Raw genomic sequence first — 21,030 nt, forward strand, 5'->3', positions numbered from 1 at the left:
AAAAAATGTTTCTACCTAATGCCACTCTTTGTGCTCCTGATGTTACTGCTACTACCTCAGACCGTGTCCAATGTCCCAGCTGCTACATGCAGTATCCGTTACCCTCTGCCAGTAAGTCACCGGTATTATCAGCCAGGGGACCTCTCCATTGCTGGCATTATTTCTCAAGCTTTCACATTTTCGAACCCTGTGACCTTCAATCAACATCCATCTCAGGACCTTCTGAATGAGACTGGGTAAGCCAAGAGGTGGCTAATCCTTCCTGATCAGATGGACTATCATGAAATCTACTAGATCACAGTTCATTTGGTTATTTTCATTGTTTGTATATTATGTCCCTCACTCATTCAGTCTATAACCATGACAATATTTCTATTACTGTTCTGTATAACTCGTACTATAAATGCTACACATTATTCAAGAATTTCATATATGTCATGCCTGTGAAAGGACGTTCACTGCATTGCCTTGTATCTGTTAGGAAGGAGGACCCTGAATTCACCTAGTTTTGCTATGAAATATTTGGAATAACTAGTGGAGGTAAAATTGGAAAAAGCTCCACACAGATTCTCATGAGTTCTCATTTACTGTTCATGTCTACCCCACCATTGCATTTATGTTGATGTGCTATTATTTGTTGAACTGTATTTAGCTTTCATTTTAGAGAGTTTTGATATTTCCTATTCTGGATTTTGTGTCTCATTTCCTCCCCTTTCACAGATGAAGATGCCAAATGGATTTATTACCTGAGACAATGTTTTATGGTGTATTCTCTACTAGCTTAAGTACTAGGAACTATTTTACACTGGTGGTAGTAGTGATAGTAAAGATATATTTGGCTGCTATTCCATGAGTATAGATGAAAGTTCTCCTACCCTCTCCACATAATATTTCACAATATGAAGTGTCCCACATCAAAAGATTCTGTTCACTAGATTCTACACCTGGCTTACTTTAGAGCTTTCTAAAAAGAATATCAGCTGCATATATCATGTGGAAGTCTACCATTAATTTTGGTAACCCTTCCTCTGAATATGAGCTAGTTTCATAAACAACTCTGAAGATACAAAAAGACTTGAGTGGCTTCTGCTCTTTAAAATGCATGGGTGAATGCAAATAAAACAAAAACAATAGAAAGCTGATCTTTCAACATTCCAGATGGGAATGAGTCCACTCATGGCTTCCAGATAAATATCACTATTAAAGAGATATTTTAAAACATCTCAGATTGTATGGTCTAAATATTTGCTTTGGGTGAAAATTTAGCAAGACTCATATTCTTCAACCACAGTACTCATTCAGCATGTAAATCACACTGCAGATTTGTGACTCAGATTTATCAACATATCCTGGCCTTTGCGTTTGCTGTAATGGAAATTAACGAAAATCCTCAGATATTACCCAATATCTCTCTGGGCTTCCATATCTATAATAGTCATTTTGTTGCAAGTTGGACTTACCTCGCCTCCCTGGAGCTTCTCTCCACATGGACCAACTTCATCCCTAACTACAAGTGTGATACTAAAAGTAATACTGTCTCAGTCATTGGGGGACCCAACTCAGATGTGAGTTTCTTTATGGCAACCATTCTGAGCATCTACAAGGTTCCACAGGTAAGATGTGCACACAGGGATTAGCTCCTGAACAAACCCACAATATGTCCTGTAAGTCTTGGATGTAGTTTTGTATATGTCCTACAATATTGATAAACATAATACATCAGTGGATAATTTGGAATAGAATTTATAAAAATAGTTGAACCCGCATACGATGGTGGTACAATCTATGAACCGCATCACTAAAATGCCATCACTTTGAATAAGTGATGGATGAGGTAAATTTTTAAGAACTAAGAACTTGATTGAATACCCTCTCTCTCACAGCATTTAATTTCTAGTTCCTTGATCAAAATCTAAATCTCATCCATGCCCTTCTGGAACGCTACTCTTTCATGTGCATTTAAGATGTGATGTCCAGACCTGGACACAATACTTGAAGAACACATGATTAGAATGTGAAATAATTTATTCCCTGTGATTTGGATATTATAGTTCTTTTGATTCAATAGAGAATGGGAAGTAGGCCTTCCCTTTCTCCTTGTTTATTTCTTTTCTCTACAGTTCACTTATGGTTCTGCTCCAGTTATCAATGACCGGACCCAAAGTATTTTTTTCCAAAGGATGTTCCCTAGTGGGGAGCATCAATATTCGGGGATCCTACAGCTGCTACTCCTTTTCAGGTGGACGTGGATTGGAGTTATTTTTGTAGATGATGACAATGGATTGAGATTTGTACACGTGATACTGCCCAAGTTTTCAAAGAAAGGCATCTGCTTTGATTTTGTAGAAACTTTGCCTACACTCTATTTTTCCTCTGATATTGGTGAAATGGTGGATGGATGGATCAAAACATACAAGGTGATTAGCAATAGCACAGCCAACGTTGTGCTCTTACATGGAGAAATTCAGACTATGATCTTTTTGAGAATGTTTCCTCGTGTTTCAGTATTTGAGAAATTACCAAACGTGACCAAGAGTAAAGTCTGGATTCTGACTGCCCAGATGGAATTCACATCAATTCCCTTTCTCAAAAACTTTGAGGTTGATATTATCCATGGTGCTCTATTGGTTGCCCTTCATTCAACTGGGGTGATGGGATTTCAAACATTTCTTAAAAAAAGAAACCCAAAAGTGGAAAATGGAGATGGCTTCATCAAAGACTTTTGGAAACAGGTCTTTAACTGTAACTTCTCTCCTCCAAGTGGGGACAAGTTCAGTGAAAATGTATGCACTGGGGACGAGAAGGTGGAAACACTTCCGATGTCAGATTTTGAACTCACTATGACTAGTCACAGCTACAGCCTCTACAGTGCAGTTTATGCCATGGCCCATGCTTTGCAATCCATGGATTCATCCCAGTTCAAACCCAGAATGATAGCAGAGAGAAAGAGAAGGAAGAGCATCAGTAAACACCCATGGCAGGTAATGTCCTGAATGGAGTAATTCAGAAGAGCTGATCAATACCTCCAAAGCACATCAGGTGTCTCCACTCAGCACAGAAAGCTTTTTCTGTGGTCAGTTTGGGGAGGAGTCTTTTCCTTTTGAAGGTGCAATTTCAAGGTGAAAAAAAAGTGATATGAACTCCTTTAAAAAATGCAGCTTATTTTCTTATAACGCAATGGGGTGTAAACATATATTATGCACTTTACTACAGTTGTTTTTGCTACTTTCTCCCTGTATTGACTGAAGCAAAAGGACCAGGAAGCAAGAACTTCACGTTCTGAGTTGAGGAATATGACATCAAAAGTTCAGGAAGGTTCTCCCCAATGTGAAGAGGAAACAGAAAGTTTTCCTTGATGAACAAGTGTTCTTTCTTTTCCATGCATCCTAATTTCTACCATCAGTATTTTATTCCTGGTGGAAAGGTATCAGTTGCAATCGTAATGATAAAGGTGGTGGTGCATCATGACTGAAAGATTCAACAAGACTCAGAAGACTGGCACAGCAAAGAGAAGGACAGGAGGGTGGGGACCACACCATTACTCCTACCAATGGACCACTGGCCATTTGGTTCTCTTGTTCCATGACTGTCCTTTACTAGGAATCCATTCAGAAGGACCAAGGAGCTGATCCCCATTCCTTAGGTCCTCTGGGCATTTTTCCTGCCACTGCTCTTTTATTCTAGCTGGTCACTAAAATCAAATATATTTATGTAAAGCTTGGTGCCACCATTTCTATCATTTTTCCTAGCTTTTTTTTTTTGAATAGTGTACCAGTGGCCAGATTTAGAAAAAGAAGTATGCATATGAATTAGGTCAGGAAAAAAATGAAGCAATGTTAATTAAATTATGGGGCTTTACTATGAGTATAAACAATCTTTCTATTCGAAACATATCATTTCTTTGCCCTCCTTTTCCTTTTTTTCTTTATCCCTTTCTCCTATTTAGCTCCACCATTATTTAAGAAACCTCTCATTTAACAATAGTCTTGGGGAAACTGTTTCATTTGATGAAAACAGGGAACTGAAAGCTGGGTTTGATATTATCAATTGGGTGACATTCCCTAATCAGACCTTTCTTCGGGTCAAGGTGGGAAACGTTGATCCTTTTGCTCCAAACGACAAAGCCTTCTCCGTTTCTGTGGATGCCATTGTGTGGCCCAGGCCATACGATAAGGTACAGTAGATACAGAGGATGGGGTACATCTAATCCTTTGAAGACTTTTTGAAATAATAACTTTATTAAATTTTTAAAAAGGAAGATGAAAAATAACAAGGACTAATAATCAAGAAAGAGAATAGAAAACAAAAAATAAAGAGAAAGAAAGCAAAAGTGCAGAGAAAGAAAGAAAAAAAAGAAGCAAAAATATAAAAAAGAAACAATGATTTCCAACTGCTTTTACAGCAGATATAGGTAAAATATACATTAAACTCTTATTCTAAGATTTCAACTTAACATCCATTTTTTTCTATAATCTATTAATTTTATTAATCATCAGATCCACATATTTTACTCTCTTTTTTTGTTTCCCGCATAAAGTCCAAAAGGGGCTTCCAATTAGCATTAAAATTATCCAGTGTCTTTGTCTAATCAAAGCTGTCAGTTTTGCCAACTTAGCCCGTTCCATCAACCTTACAATCCATTCTTCCATTGTAGGTAATGTCAAATTTTTCCACCTTTGAGCATATAAAAGCAGTTATCATATATAAAAACAAAATTCCATGGGATTTTTCCAATTGTTTATCCATCAACCCCAAAAGAAATGTCTCTGGTTTTGATGGTATATTAATCTTCAAAACCTTCTGAAGTAATATATGCATTTGAGTCTAAAATTCTTTAGCTTTATTACATGTCCACCAAAGATGATAAAAAGTCCCTTCTTGTTTTTCACATTTCCAACATATATTTGAAGTCCCTTTATACATTTTTGACAATCTTTCTGGTGACAGATACCATTGATACATCATTTTATAAAAATTCTCTTTAAGATTGTAACATAATGTAAATTTCAAGCCTTTTTTCCATATATTTTCCTATTGTTCCATTTGTATATTATATCCAAAATTTTTGCGCATTTTATCATACAGTCTTTAACGTGTTCATCTTCTGTTTCAAATCTCAACAAAAGTTTATACATTTTAGCAATAAGATTTTCATCATTAGTACATAATTCAATTTCAAATACAGTGTTATCACATTCAAAACTGTATGTCTTTTTATCAACTTTAAATCTTTCTACTAATTGTACATGTGAAAACCTTTGACACATATATCCTTCTGATGTCAAATCTTCTCTTGCTTTTATTTTAAATTCACCCTGGTAGAAATCTAAAATTCATCCTGGTAGAAACCATAAGTTAACCATTTCTGCTTAATTACCATTTCTCTTCTACAATAGACTTCTTTTGGTGATAGCCATAAAGGTATTTTTGAACACGATCTAGATTTATATCTATTCCAAGTTCTCAAAATGACATGTCTAATAAAATGATTTTTGAAAACTACATTAACCTTAACTTTCTCATACCATAAATAGCCGTGCCATCCAAATCTCAAATCATGTCCTAAGTCCAATAGTCTTCTGTTTCTCAATGTCACCCACTCTTTCATCCAAACTAAACAGCAAGCTGCAAAATTCAGTTTTAAATCAGGTAAAGCTAAACTTCCCTCTTTCTCTGGCATTTTCCACACCTTGTATTTAACTCGTGGTTTTTGCCTTGCCACACAAATTCAGATATATCCTTCTGCCATTGTTTCAATGGTAGTTACAATTGCTATTGTCTGAAACAAAAATAACGTCCTAGGCAAAACATTCATTTTTATCACAAACATTCTTCCCAATAATGACAGTTGTAGTTTCTACCATCTTAACATGTCTCTTTTAACTTCATTCCATGTCTTAACATAATTATTCTGAAACAACATACTGTTCATATTTGTCAAATTAACACCCAAGTATTTTTCTTTTTTCTCAATCTGGAAACCTGTTTTGTTCATCAGTTCTATTTCATCTTTGTCTTCTTATTTTTGTTAACAGCTTTGTCTTTTGTTTATTAATCTTAAAACCAGCTAGTGTACCAAACTCTCTTAATTTTCTCATTAATAGTTCTACCCCTTTCAACAGCTCTTCCAACACCAGCACCAAATCATCTGCAAAAGCTCTCAATTTATATGTCCCTTTTTAACAATTTTACGCCCATTATTCCCTCATCTTCTCTTATATCTCTATTCAAAACTTCCAAAACGAAGATAAACAAAAATGGCAACAATGGACATCCTTGTCTTGTTCCTTTTGGTATCTCATATGTTTTTGTTCAATCTCCATTGACAATAATTTGTGCTTTCTGTAGCATATATATCAATTTAACCCATTTTATAAAGTTCTCACCAAAATCCAAAACTTTAAATAAAAATGGCCAATTAAGGTTGTCAAAAGCTTTCTCTGCATCTCAAAAAATCAGTGCAGTTTGTTTTTCATTATGCTGTTCAAAATATTTTTAATGTCCAATACTGTTCTAACATCATCCTTTAGTTGTCTTTTAGGTTAAAATCCACATTGGTCTTCATGAATAAAATCTTGTAAAACCATTTTCAGTCTATTTGTCAAAATCATTGTAAATAATTTATAGCCACTATTCAGTAATGGTCTACAATTTTTAGTTAAGGTTAAATCTTGTCCCTTCTGCTGATTAAACCAACAAAGAAGCCATATGGCATCACAAAAACCTAGTTATCCATCATACCAGTCTTTCGAATCAATCAGGGAAGGGATAATCTGGAGGTTATATGTGTTTGGTGTTCTTTCTCTGCAACTGATACAGCAATAATAGGTGTTCTTTGGGTTTGGATTCCATTTTTCTCCCATTGGCTGATGATTCCCAACTCTACTTTTCCTGTCAATATTAAAAAAAACCTGCTCTCATTTCCACACAGGAACCACCCTCTTCCTTGTGTAATGACCTTTGCCATTTGGGTCACAGGCGGATGAAGAAGGAAGAAAAACCCTTTTGCTGCTATGATTGCCTTCCATGCCCAGCTGCAGAGGTCTCAGGCCAGATGGGTAAGAGACAGTATTTTGAGTTTCATTGCATTACTCTGTATTTGGTTTAGGACTCATTGCATGGGGATTTGAGGACAATCTGACTGCCACATTTGTCACTCCATTGATTGGCTGATCTGAGCAGCAAAGGGGGTGTCACCTTCCTCCTTTACTACTCCACTGTGTTCCTCCCAAAGCTGTGTGCTCAGTGGAAGAGGAAGAACTCATTGGATGCACATTTTCCTTAAGTTTCAAAACAGTGTACATGTGAATAGTAGTTCCTGGGAATGGGATATCTGTAGTGAGCCAGGTCAGTTTTACTTTTGTTATAGGAGAGCCCCCAGCTCTAGATTGTTCTCATCTATGAATGTTTGTGCTTGGCAAACATTGCAACCTGGCTTGGAGCTACTTGCGTGAGATAAGGTATCCCTGGAATGCTGGTGATCTGGATGCAGTATATGGAAAACCTCTGTACAGACAAATTGTGCTTTTCTTTTTTCAGACATGGATGCCTGCACCCCATGTCCAGAAGATCACTACCCAAACAAAGAGCAGGATCACTGCATTCCCAAAGATGTAAGTTTTCTGAGCTACACAGAACCTTTGGGGATCAGCCTGACCATTCTTGCTCTTTTCTTTTCTTGCACCACGGCTCTAGTGCTTTGGATCTTCCTTAAGTACAAGGAAACGCCCATCGTCAAGGCCAACAATCAGAACCTCACCTATGTTCTGATCATTTCCCTCCTGTTCTCCTTCCTTTGCTCTTTGCTTTTCATTGGTCAGCCAGAGAAGGTGAGATGTCTCCTTCGCCAGACCGCTTTTGGCATTATCTTCTCAGTGGCGGTTTCTTGCATTTTGGCCAAAACGATCATTGTAGTTCTGGCCTTTATGGCCACCAAACCAGGCTCCAGGATCAGGAAATGGGTGGGAAAACCACTGGCCAACTCCATCGTCCTCTCCTGTTCCCTTACTCAAGTCACCATTTGTATGGTATGGCTGGCAACCTTTCCTCCATTCCCTGATGTTGACATGCACTCTTTGGCTGAAGAAATTGTCCTGGAATGCAATGAGGGTTCAGTGATCATGTTCTCCTGTGTGCTGGGCTTCATGGGCTTCCTGGCCATGACCAGCTTCACTGTGGCTTTCCTCGGAAGAAAGTTACCGGACAATTTCAATGAAGCCAAGTTCATCACCTTCAGCATGATGGTCTTCTGCAGCGTCTGGCTCTCCTTTGTTCCAACCTACCTGAGCACCAAGGGGAAATATGTGGTCGCTGTGGAGGTCTTCTCCATCTTGGCTTCTAGTGCTGGCTTACTAGGCTGCATTTTCCCTCCCAAATGCTATATCATTTTGTTCAGGCCTGAGCTGAATGACAGACAGAACCTGATGAGAAGAAGGATTTAATGACCTGAAATCTGTACTGTCTTAGCCCTGTTAAACCAAGCTTTAATATGGTTTAAAGTGGTCACAAGCACACTGTTATTCTGAGACTCAGTGCAAGCCTGCACTCATTTCTTTATTTAATTTAGTTTAAATTTAGTTCCCAAATGTGATGACTTACTGATAAGATATAAAATGACTCACATCATTACTGTGCCTCTGTAATGGATCTATCCCTTTCATCACTCATCTAACTAATCTTGGCTGTGAAAAAAATGCTAAGCAGAGCAAGACCTGTTTAATACTTGGATGGGAGACCATCACAACATAATCTGTGTTGTAGTCTAGACTGGGAGGTAAAATTGACCAGATGAGTTAATCTTACTGTAAACTGTAAGGAGGAAGTTGGTCAAAACACCTCACTGATATTTCTGAATGCAGTGCAAATCTACTCAATTTCTCCATTCCTGATGTTCCTGAACCCAAACTATGCCCACACTTTCCCAGACACAACCACTCAAGTACTGTTAAAATAACTTATATTTTTTCCCTTCAAGATGGATCTTTCCCTTACAGGCATTTAATGCATCTTTTTACAAGAAACCAGTCTATTCAGAGCATTTATGACTGTATGATTATATGATCCAATTCTTGATAGGTCAGTTGAATTCCATTCTCTCTAACAGCTGCCAAACATCTGTCCAGAGTTATTTGTAAATCTTAGATTTTTCTTTGAGTAGCTGACCCAGTTGGCAGTCAGAGATTTCTGTCAGGATTTTCATTCTCATGGGAAAGGATTCATCCTGTTATCTTTACAACAATAACAAATAATATTTTGGCTACAGAGATCATGTGAAAAACACCTGTTATTGTGTGTTGTGTGTTGTGCTATTTACTGCCACCTATAGGCATGTGTATGCTAGTTACCCAGTGGGGGTGGCATAGAGCTATAATACAAGGAGAGGAAAATGTGCAGCCTCTCTGAGTAGTTGTTAGTTGTTTTAGTGTTAGCCACTATGTAGGTTTTATGGGCTACGTAGTTGTAACAAAGTACCAAGTAGTGTACCTCTTCTCTAAGAGTTTGTAGCTAGAGATTTTGTTAAGCTTGTGTTGCTAATAAGTCTTGGATGCTACATTACATGGGAAGATGTGTTTTTCTTTATATTTTGTATGATATTTGCATTTTATGGAATTTTGCATTTTTATTAATAAACACCAGTTAGTATATATTTTCTGACTGGATTTCTTTGGGAAACAAGAAATGGACATTGCATTGTGTTTGCTTTCATGGCTAATATTTTCCTGGAGTTTTTGCTGTGTTCTGCACAAACAGGAGTGTTTGTGATTATCACTCTGCCTGACAATTTCCCACTCTTGGAAAGACCCCTGCTGAACTATTGTTGGGACTCAAGCTCCTGCTGCATGAAATGCTTTGTATGCTATTGCTGATTTTATTTTAAAAGCTATTGATCATTTCTTAACTTCCCATTGCTTCATTCTTGCATAAATATTTGACATTGCTTAATCATTTCGTTACACAGAAGATGGTGCTAGATTGTTATCTAGTTTTCATAGTGCTCCATCCATCCATCCATCCATCCATCCATCCATCCATCCATCCATCCACTGGAATATGGGCCATACTTCTTCATAAGTACATGAAATAGCCCAAACTCTCATGGATTTGGGTTATGTTTAATTATGCTGAGTAAAAGTTCCTAGATCAATAATGCATGTCTTCCATTGTGTCCTACTCAAGAGAAATGAAAATGGACATGCCTATTTGAGACAGATGTAATCATGATGGATTTGATTTGTCTCTTCTGCTTAAGTATTCACTCAACTTTTAGGATGCAAATCCAAATTTGTGATAATTATGGGTATGTTCCACAAACTAGCAAAAGCAGATTCAAGCATTAGATATTTAGACAACGTGGTAGTACTTTAATGAGAGAGTGTGACAGTTTAACGAAATACAGTTCATTATGAATAAAACCAACCAGTGTTACACACGCTGCTCCCAGGTTCGGCTTATGGTCACTCACTCACACACTCACAGCCTGTTGAGGCACCCGGATCTTGTCAGCCCCCCTTGCTTTCTACCTGTCCATCTCTTGATTGCATTAATGCGTGAGAAGGGGTTTAGGTCTAATTGTTCTACATCAAGTCCAACCAAATATCTTCTGGACTCCATTCATATGTAGCTTTTGTTAATACATGATGCAGATGCTCCTCATTCATATAAGACCTACCAGAAGCTGTGACAATTAATTAATAAAGCATCCATAACCCAAACATTTTTTTCATATTATTTTTATTAGGAATTTTAAAAAGGAGGTAAAAACTCACAAGAACTAATATAAAGTAAAGTAAAGAAAGAAAGGGAAAAAAAAAACAGAGAAAAACCCAAAAGTGCAAAAAGAAAGGATGAAAAGAAATAGAAAGAAGTCACTTCCGATGTTCTTTACAGCAATTATAAGTACAAATACAAAATTACCTTTTATGCTATGGTTCAAGAAAAAAAAAAAACCACCTCTCTTTTTTCTGTTATCTATTTTTTCTAATCATCAAAACCATAAATCATAAGTTCATTTTTTTCTGTTTCATGCAAAAAGTTTCCAGTCAGCAATAAACATGATATTGTCTTTTCTCTAATCAAAGAAGTCAATTTAGCCATCTCAGCAAGTTCCATCATTTTCACCAACTATTCCTCCATTGTGGGTAGTACCAAATTTTTTCACTTTTGTACATGTAATAAACTTGCTGCAGTTATCATATATAAAAACAAAGATCCGTGATTTTTTCCAGCTGTTTGTCCATCTATCCCAAAAGAAAAACCTTCAGTTTCATTTGTATATTAATATTTAAGACCCTCTGAATTTGTGTATGTATTTGTATCCAAAGGTTTCTAGCTTTTTTACATGTCCACCAAACACGATAAAATGTCCCTTCATGTTGTTCACATTTCCAACACAAATTTGAAGTGCCTTTATACATTCTAGACAATTTTTCTGGTGACATATACCAACGATACATCATTTTATAAAAATTGTCTTTAATTATAACATGATGTAAATTTCAATCCTTTCAGCCACATATTTTCCCATTGTTCCATTTGTATATTGAAACCAATTTTTTTGTCCATTTTATCATACATTCTTTCACTTGCTTTTCTTCTGTTTCAAATTTCAATAAAAGTTTATACAATCTGGCAATTACATGTTCATCATTGGTACACAGTTCTATTTCAAACTCAGTCTTACTGTGTTCAGAACCATAATTTCTTTTGACTACTTTAAACCTTTCTAATAATTGTACATAAGAAAACCATTGACAAGTATGTCCCCCACATATTTTTAATTTATTTTAAAGCAATTAAGGAGCAAAATAAATAACTACATAAAGGGAAAAAAATTAAAAAGTACAGAGTGGGTGGGAAAGAAAAATATCAGTGAATAAACAGGGAATTTGCAATGATCATAAAATTAAAATTCATTATTTAATTGATTAATTAATTGGATATATAAAACTCACCTCCTATCATCTAAAGAAATAACTGAAAATCACTACAAAACTCTAGACATTAATATTTATACTGAAAACCCTACTACTGTCATTAAATGTTCCAAAAATATATATATATCATGTCCCTTAAGCCAAATAGGAATTCTCATGGCCTTTCCCCAACAATCGGTCTGAACAGCACTTTGGCTGCTGCATCATGGACATCTTTGTTCCGTAGGGTATAAATGATAGGATTGAGCAGTGGGGTGATTACCATGTAGAAGACAGCAATTTTCTTGTCAAAATCAGATGCTGTGCCCAAGCCAGGCCTCATGTACATAGTAATTACAGTGCCATAAAACACAGTGACCACTGTCAAATGAGAGGCACATGTAGAGAAGGCCTTGTGCCGGCCAGCGGTTGACTGCCTTTTCAAGACACTGGCCAGAATGAGCCCATATGAGGTCAGAATAACAGAGAGAGGTCCAAGGAGGATCACGGCAGCTGTTGTAAACACCACAAACTCTGTGATATGTGTGTCTGTACATGCAAGCTTCAACACCGCAGGCAGCTCACAGACAAAGTGGTTGATGTAGTTGGGGCCACAAAAAAGATGGTGGAATGTACAGCTTACATTGATGGTTGCAAGAAGAATGCCAACTGACCATGAAATGATGGTAAGCAGCAACTGGCGCCATCGACTCATGAGAAGAATATACAGCAGGGGATGGCAGATAGCTAAGTAGCGGTCATAAGCCATGGCACCTAGCAAAACACATTCCGTACCTCCAAGAGTCAAGATCATATGCATCTGGGTTGCGCAACCAATGAAGGAGATGCTTCCATGTCCTGTCAAAAGATTAAACAGCGCTTGAGGCAATGTGGTGGTGATGTAACAGATCTCCAGGCCAGCAAGATGTTTGAGGAAGAAGTACATCGGTGTGTGGAGGCGGGAGTCCATCTGCACCAGCAGAATGATCACCAGATTCCCCACAATGCTAAGGGAATAGATACTAAGAATGACTGCAAAGAGCAGAATTTGTGTCTTCCGATGGCTGGAGAGTCCAAGTAAAATGAACTCTTTAATAGAAGAGACATTGTTATTCCCCATCCTGGCCAGCCTGCCTGTAAAGGGAGAGGGAGAAAAAAAATCAGGATGACTATAAAGGCAGGTAATTTTTCTTTTTCAAAGACATGTGATTCTCCATTCCATTCTCCAGTATTTTCCAACCTTGCAGAAGGTCTGATGCACATATTTACCGGTTGTTTCAAAAATGAATTTTCGAGGCTCATATTATTTCAAGTTGACTATCTCCTTCTGAAAAAGTATATTTAAACAGTCAATTAAAAAAAACAAAAGAAATGTTTAAAACATTGCAGCAACTGTCTAGGGTATTTGGAAGAAATTAACTATGTAACAGATACTAGACAATTAGCCCTGGGCCCAGAAAACTTCTCCTGGAAACTGGAAGAACCTCTGCCCTATTTCTCTGATTCTGAAAGTATTAGAGCTATCAGATTAGCATAGCTGAGTGCTGCTGTTTATTATATTTTTAAGAGTTGAAGTTAATAAGGAGCAGTACTAGCATTCATAATAATATTTGTATTCATATTGTTGAAAGATTAAGAGAGATTAAAGGAAAATGAAGATCTCTTTAAACACATGAAAAAAAGAGCAAAAGCTATAAATGTTTTCTACTGGCGGAGCATGAACTGAAATCAGTAACGTATTGGGGATTAAAAAGGGACAAAGAGGTTGGGGAAAAGATCAAGATGATAATTATTCAATAAAAAGAAGAGCAGAAGGAACCATTTTTCCTCATTTCTATTCTTTTTATTTCTTTCTCTCTTTTTGTTATAGTTGTTTATTTAGGTAAGATTAAGAAAAGATCATTTTACTGGGCTCAAAGGTATCTGTTAAACCATGTGAGCTCTTCCATATACCAAAGCCTTTGTGTCAGATGGTCCACAGCAGCTAACAAAAAGTTTGTCATGATACTCGCTTATCTCAGTGTAGACAAGCTAAATGGCTCCCAGTCATCTTGGGGGGGGGGGGGGGTGAACGTTGAATTTTAAAAAAAAAAGCATGGAGAAAGGTCACCAGATAGGCAATGATTTCAAAATCAAGCCTCTTTACTCAGGATTTGGAAAGGAAATATGTATCCATCAATATAGGACAAGATCAAGAATTTATGCTGGTAGAACGATTTGGTTATTTTAGACTCTAAAGTACCCATTCCTCTTTAGATTTTTAAAAGTTCATTTATGTTTTAATTTCTTTATTTGGCAGATTTGTATGTCACCAAATTCATCTCACTTACGTTGTGAGTATCAACATGCATGGTACATATAACAGTGTAAAACAGTGGACATCTACACTAAATATAAACATGGCAACACTTAACATCCCCCTGGGGATAAGTGAGGGATTAGGAGTAAGACATCTACATCTCAAAGACTCTACTAATCACATCTCCTATTGTCCCTTCAACGAGCCTGTCGTGCTAGTAAGAAACAGCCACCCTGGAAGACTTTTATGGGGTCCCCCAATCCAACTTTTTTAGACTGAAGAAGCTGCTTGGAGAAGTAGCGAAATGTCTCTAACCAAAAAGAAAAGAAGTCCAGTTGACTCAACCTCCAGACAATTCCACCTGGATGACTGAGAATCTTCATAAACATATAGCCATGATAAACAATAAACTGAAATCTCCACAGAACACAATATAAGAAAAACATCATACATTCAACTGCCCAAATAAATGGATAACTCCTGTAAATGCAATAATCTTATGACAGTTACCCAACAACGTACAAATTGAATCTATCACAGCATCAGGATAACATTCAGGTAGCAAAGGCCCTCCAGAATAGCTCATTTTTTATTAATCTAACATCAGAACAGAAGCTGTTCTATAATGCAGATATAATGATGAAAAAGCATAATCTCCTAGCCTCGGCCCCCTTCATCCCATGTAAGTATAAAGTTACCAGGAGCTTCTTCCATGATGTATGCCCTGGATGGGATGGGCTGGTTCTGGCTGAAGAACTAATTGCATGATTTACTTCAAATTGCAATTAGCCAACCCTGAAACTTTCATGGGCTCTTCTCAGGTGAGGCCCTGGATTTCCATCGGATTTTCCATGGAATGTGCTAGCTTTTGAGATTAAGTTAGAAAGTAATATCTGTACTTTTCTCCCTAGCATTTCTTATCTTCATCACAGCTTTCAGTGAGCTTAGAAAAGTGTCCTTCTATGTCCTGAGAATATGCAGAACTGCAAAGTGCTCATTGTTCCACCAAACTATGGTTCCTAAACTAATTTTACTTCTTAGAAGTTGCTCCACTTAAATGTTTAAAAACCTTGTCAATAGGAAACCCCATCTATTTGTTTGATTTCCTATATCTTTTCTGTTCAAAATTGAATAGCCTGCTGGCTTGTTCTCTCTGTTTTTCTCCCAGTCTTCCTATGTAATTTCTCAAATGTTTAAGGATTCAGTAGGATAATAAGGACTTTGGATCTCCCCTGCAGAGATTGCTTCAATCCCCTTGCTGCTTTCCTGCGGATCTTTAATGATCGGTTGTTTGTTGCTGCAATCTCTTGGGGCCAAGGCACTAATTGAAGTACAACGAATAATTGACAATTTACACCTGAGAAAGAGGAAGGAAGGAAGGAAGGAAGGAAGGAAGGAAGGAAGGAAGGAAGGAAGGAAGGAAGGAAGGAAGGAAGGAAGGAAGGAAGGAAGGAAGGAAAAAAAATATCCAAATCAAGAAAGGGTTTGGCAGCAACTGCAAAACAGTGGATCCTACACATATATTCCTAGATTAATGGGATTACCCTTTAATTTTGAAGAAAGAAAGAAAAAATAAGAAAAGGACCACCACCACCCCACCACCAAAAATGTACATGACTGCTATATACAGGAAATACCAACAATCATGTCAGTGTAGTTTCTAAGTTCTACATTAGTTATCTCTCTTCCACTTAACCATGTAGTGTGTTTTAGGGTGGAGAAATAGAATACGATTATTTGTTGGTTTTGCATCCCCTAACTTCAAGGGAGTTCAGCAGAATCGTTGTGACCAAACAAGTAAGAATATCAGTATCCATTATTTATCTTTGCCCTTGGATAATAAGCTTTCTTCAAAGTTTTCTGCAACTTTTTGTTCTGTCTTATTTACTGATCTTCCTAGAACCAGTGGTCTGTTTATGTTCCATCATATCATTGGCCATAATATATCATGTGTGAGCAGAAGACATGGATCTTCTAAAGACACTCCACCAGGGTGATGGAGAAGCCCTTAGATATGAAGTACTGTCATACTGAATTTTAAATCTGCAGTGAAAACTCTGGAGAATGTATGCCAAGGAAGAGACAAATGGCAATGAGGAATATCTAGAGTATCCTTAAGGAATAACTAATGGATGTAGCCAAAGATCATACTGCATAAATAATAGGTGATGGACAAATATACATACACCAGCTATACAAATGCCCTGACAGTCCAGCTCTGTGGGCACAAAAAATCCATCTAGATGTCATTTCTTGATTAATAATCTGAGATATTTTGATGGGGATGCTGCAAATTTTGGTGTGTACCATTTATAAACTCCAGCTGTTAGTGGCTTTGAAACTTGCTTTTCAGGTCAACTCAAAGCTCTCATAATGGTCAGACCCAGCTAGTGAAATTGACAGTGGAATTTTTCAGTGCATGACAGGATACAGTTAGACCCTGGTCTCTTCGTTTCAATACTGGGAACAGATTTGTGGGTTTCATAAATTAATAAAAGTTATTATTCTAGAGAACTACAGCATACTCCATGGATATTGTTCCATCCTCAATGGTAACTACCCAAAGATTGTTATAGATGTGTTCCTTTTTAGCTAAACCTCTTTCTTTTCTGCATCTTTTTCTTTTTATTCTTTTAGTTTTTTTCAGTCTGTATTAGTTTTTACTGTTGTAATTATAATTCTTAATAAAATTACTATTAAAAAAACCCTACTAAGATGTGAAACCAGGTGTGACAAAGACATACTGACATTATTTCAAGCAATGAAAACATTTTCTATATGTTGGTAAAGAGAGACCAAGGAGAAAGTTATTTTTTCCTGCTGTTATTTATTTAGGTTTGTAGTCTACAAAAAAATAAGCATATAAGCCATCAAATGTGTTCCCTGCTTCAAATTTCAAAAGAACAGTGGAACCTGTTGCTTCAAATTCCTCTAAACTGATAAGGCATGAGGTTGGAGGAAGAAAACATGCACAATATATGTAAAAATGCTCTAAATATCCACTTCTGGAGGCAACATTTTAAGAAAAGCATTGAAGTTCTAGGGCACTTCAGAGGTTGAGATGTTTAGAAAGTCCAGAGAAATTTTCCCTGGCAAAATAAGGCATAGAGATAAATAGCAGCTTTCCAATCTCCAAAGGATTGTCCTGTGAGAAATGGGAAGAAAATTGTTTTTTGTAGCTCACACAGCAAAGAGAGGAGTCAGGGGATGGAAAAGGTAGGGAATCAGGTTCGGGCTACATTTAGAACACATGAACCCAGAAGGTGATGGGCTCTTCTTTGTAGTATGTACTTCAACCCAAACTGGATAGGCATTGTGTGGTCTTAGGGTTAATATATTCAGGACTGGAGTCACTAAATTGAATAGGGAAATAAACTGGGCACGTTCAAACAGCCTTACACTTAATGTTCCCTTTACAACAGACTCAATGAAGTATAGAAATGCTTGCAGAAGAACTCAATGCTCCACTGTTATATCCCATTGCCTTAATGTGTGTCTGCTTCAACCACATTGCCTTCCAAAGGTCTGCCATAAGCATGTCCAGCAAAAACTCTTCCTAAATCTGAGAAGATCCCCATTTCACTGTAGCAGCAGGCAGAGCTGTAAGAAGAATCAAAGTAAAATGTTCTATGGAAGGGGTGAGGTTCTACATTATTATATTTTATGGACTCTATTTTATCACCCCTTAGCCTAGACGTAGCACTACAATGTTACTACTGCTGCTGTAATTTGGAACTGGAATGTTGTACATTGTTATGTTAGTAATGTTAAGTTTCACTGACTGTTGAAATGGCTGCAATCTTGTATCTGTGTAATTTTATGCTGGTCTCTGTAAGGGTTTGTTTGCAGAATCCCTCTTAATGTTTTCCCAGTTTCTAACCTCTTCAGGAAACCATCAGAAGCTGGTGCTTCTTTCTGCTAAAGTCAGCAAGAACTCATAGAAGTTAACTCTTAAATAATCAAGAGACAAGTTCAAGCACATCAGGATTCCCCTGGGTTTGATTCCAGACTTTCCTTCCAGCAACATTTGAAGACCCAGAATTAAACTTCACTCCAGTCCACTAATAAGGGCTCCTAATATTTTCTAACCTGTCCACAAAATCACCAGCAGAAAGCATTTCTCTTCTGGACTGATAATCAGCAGGTTTTAACTAAAAGCAACCCAGTTCATGTTTTTTCTTTGAACCTCCATCTTTTCAACACCTTGGCCACAGCCTGGTGGACATCCTTGTTCCGCAAGGTATAAATGATGGGGTTAAGCAGGGGAGTGACCACAACGTACAACACTGCAATTTGTTTGTCCCGATCAGAAATTGTGTTTGATTGGGGGAGAATGTAGATGGAGATGATGGTGCCATAGAACAAGGTGACCACAATAAGGTGGGAGCCACAGGTAGAGAAAGCCTTATGCCATCCTGCGGCTGAGTGCATTTGAAAAACTGAATACAGGATGAAACTATAGGAACATAAGATAGTCGAAAAGGGGACCAGAACAATAAATGCTGCTAGACCATTCAGTATGGCTTTGGTGCGTTTTGTATCACCACATGCAAGATCTAGCAAAAATTGCAGCTCACAGACAAAATGGTTAATGTGGTTGGGACCACAGAAGGGGTGACGGGAGATGCAAACAACGTTGATGATTGAGAAGAGACAACCTATGATCCAACAGGAGCTGGCAAGCAGATGTTGCCGCTTCCTGTCCATAGCAGAGGCATATCTCAAGGGGTTGCAGATGGCCAAGTAGCGATCATAAGCCATGACACCCAACAGCAAACATTCCGTACTGCCCATGCTCAAAGCGCTGCATCCTTGCAACATGCAACGTGTTATGGATATAATTCCATTTCCAGCCATGAGATGAGCCAATAACTGGGGTGAGCTGCTAGTGACATACAAAATCTCCATGCCTGCAAGATGGCTGAGAAAGAAGTACATAGGAGTGTGCAGTTGGGTGTCAATCTGTACCAAGATGATGATCATCAGGTTACCCAAAACTGTCAGCAAGTAAATGATGAGGAAGACCACAAAGAGCAGGATCTGTTCTTTTCGGTGATGGGCCAGTCCTGAGAGAATGAACTTTGTTTCAGTGGTGACATTCTCAGGTCCCATCTTGGCATCCTGCCTACAAAATTGAGACACAGAGAGGCACACTGAGATTAATGGAGAGAGAGAGAGAGAGCTATATCCGCTCCAATACAATAAAATCTCAATTCTTAATTTCTAATACATCATCATGAAAGTACTGTCATATATTTGTCAGCAGGATGTATATGCCTAAGTGTGGTGTGAAGAGTTCTTTTTCCTTAGGGAAACTTTGTCATCAGCATCCTCTTCATTCAAACTTTCCTGAGAACACAGAAACATGCGTCCTTGCTCATCCTTACGAATCCGTTTACAACTCTCAGAATCTTTTCAGAATTGACTCACATTATTAAATTATGTTGTGTTTTAATTTTGGGTACATTGAATGTTGTCCTCCAACAGACCTCCATTGATCTGTGGCAATATATCAAACCTCAAAGAATATAAACTACTGATTTCTCAGAGGTTTGTTTGCTTGAGTTATTGATTTAGCATCTCATAAGTTACCATTCCTGCACAATAACATGAGGATAGCTCGGTTTTCCCATCAGAAGAGTTAAAAAACGAAGTAGCAGTAGGTGATTACAGGTGATAAATATCTTTATGGATTCCATGGATGGTGAGCTTTGAGATGCAGAGAGAATATTGAGCGAAGGAAAAGCTATGAGATGAGACACTTTCCTCAGATCTTTCTACACAAAATCAGGAAAGAAGCTGCTTTCATCTTCCCCTTCAAAGTACATCTATGATCATATTGGAATCAGGATACATGGGGTAATACTTATTTTAATGAATAGATTTCTGTTTTAGAAACCAGCAATTTAGATCCATAAAAAGTGAGGACTACCTGTATACCCTTCTGACAGATTGGCAACAATACAGGAGTGATCTGCGATTGTCTTCTTCTGGCATGTTTCTTCAACTTCCCAGTGTAATCTATAGTCCCAGGATTTCATAATGATCTCCTAACTAGGTAATAGCCAGATCTGGTCCCTTTTTGAGATCAGGCAAAGTAATCTGCCATTTAGCTGATCCTTCATCCATCAACTGTTACAAGGAATGTTACAAATAGAAAATTTACCTCTGTGCTTCTCCCAGGCATTAATTGGCTGTCAGTGAGATCTGCTTCTTTCTACCAGCTTCAGATAAAGTGCTAAGAGCTAGGTAGCTGTTAGCTCAATTCCCCATGAATGATGCTGAAATATATTGAATTATACTGTCATCCATATTCCTTAAAAATGCTGCCTGAGCCAGGTTCCCAGTAGACTAATGGAAATGGGGCTGTAGGCTCGACTGAGAAATTAAAGAAACATGTTAGAAAAAGGCAGTGGCAAAACACTTCCGAACTGTTGCCATGAAAACAACATTAAGTCACAGGAGCTGAGCTCAGCTTGAAGGAGACTCTACTTTTATGAAGTTTTAATTCCTCAATTACCTTGCCATCTGTTGATAAATGAAATTTTAAATCTTTCTGGGATGATGAGCAAAGCACTACACAAATTCACCTAGAAACTATTTAGTGCCTGAAAGGAAGTGAACGGCAGACTGGTTCTTTGTTTTACATGTGCAGAAGGTTTTGCAAGATCATAAGTAGATGGAGATAACTCCATGGGAATTGCTCCACTCTCTTAGGTATTCTTTTGTACATCATTATCACTGTTTTGCTCCTTCTTTAAACCTCAAGAGCATCTGAGAGACTAATCTCAAAAGATGATGCTAACGTGATGAAATTGC

General features: G+C 37.6%; 3 protein-coding genes across 3 annotated transcripts; 1 reads left to right on the forward strand and 2 right to left on the reverse strand.

Moving 5' to 3' along the window:
- The first annotated feature begins 18 nt into the window (after window positions 1-18).
- On the forward strand, window positions 19-8,441 carry LOC148215327 (vomeronasal type-2 receptor 26-like). The gene is made up of 6 exons (XM_088144146.1): window positions 19-236; window positions 1,436-1,613; window positions 2,121-2,981; window positions 3,947-4,174; window positions 6,932-7,058; window positions 7,540-8,441. Exons 1-6 carry the CDS (start codon window positions 19-21, stop codon window positions 8,439-8,441), a joined length of 2,514 nt encoding a protein of 837 aa, XP_088000272.1.
- Window positions 8,442-12,087: 3,646 nt separating this feature from the next.
- On the reverse strand, window positions 12,088-13,032 carry LOC103054119 (olfactory receptor 2D3-like). The gene has a single exon (XM_007437714.2). The coding sequence runs from the start codon at window positions 13,030-13,032 to the stop codon at window positions 12,088-12,090; it is 945 nt and encodes a 314-aa protein (XP_007437776.1).
- A 5,346-nt stretch (window positions 13,033-18,378) lies between these two features.
- LOC103054365 (olfactory receptor 2D3-like) lies at window positions 18,379-19,323 on the reverse strand. Its single transcript, XM_007437715.2, has one exon. The coding sequence runs from the start codon at window positions 19,321-19,323 to the stop codon at window positions 18,379-18,381; it is 945 nt and encodes a 314-aa protein (XP_007437777.2).
- Window positions 19,324-21,030: the final 1,707 nt, after the last annotated feature.

The sequence above is a fragment of the Python bivittatus genome, unplaced genomic scaffold (genome assembly GCF_059951505.1).
Source record: "Python bivittatus isolate LINGU-HERP-01145 unplaced genomic scaffold, Pbiv_v1 ctg000430_np1212, whole genome shotgun sequence".
NCBI lineage: Eukaryota > Metazoa > Chordata > Lepidosauria > Squamata > Pythonidae > Python > Python bivittatus.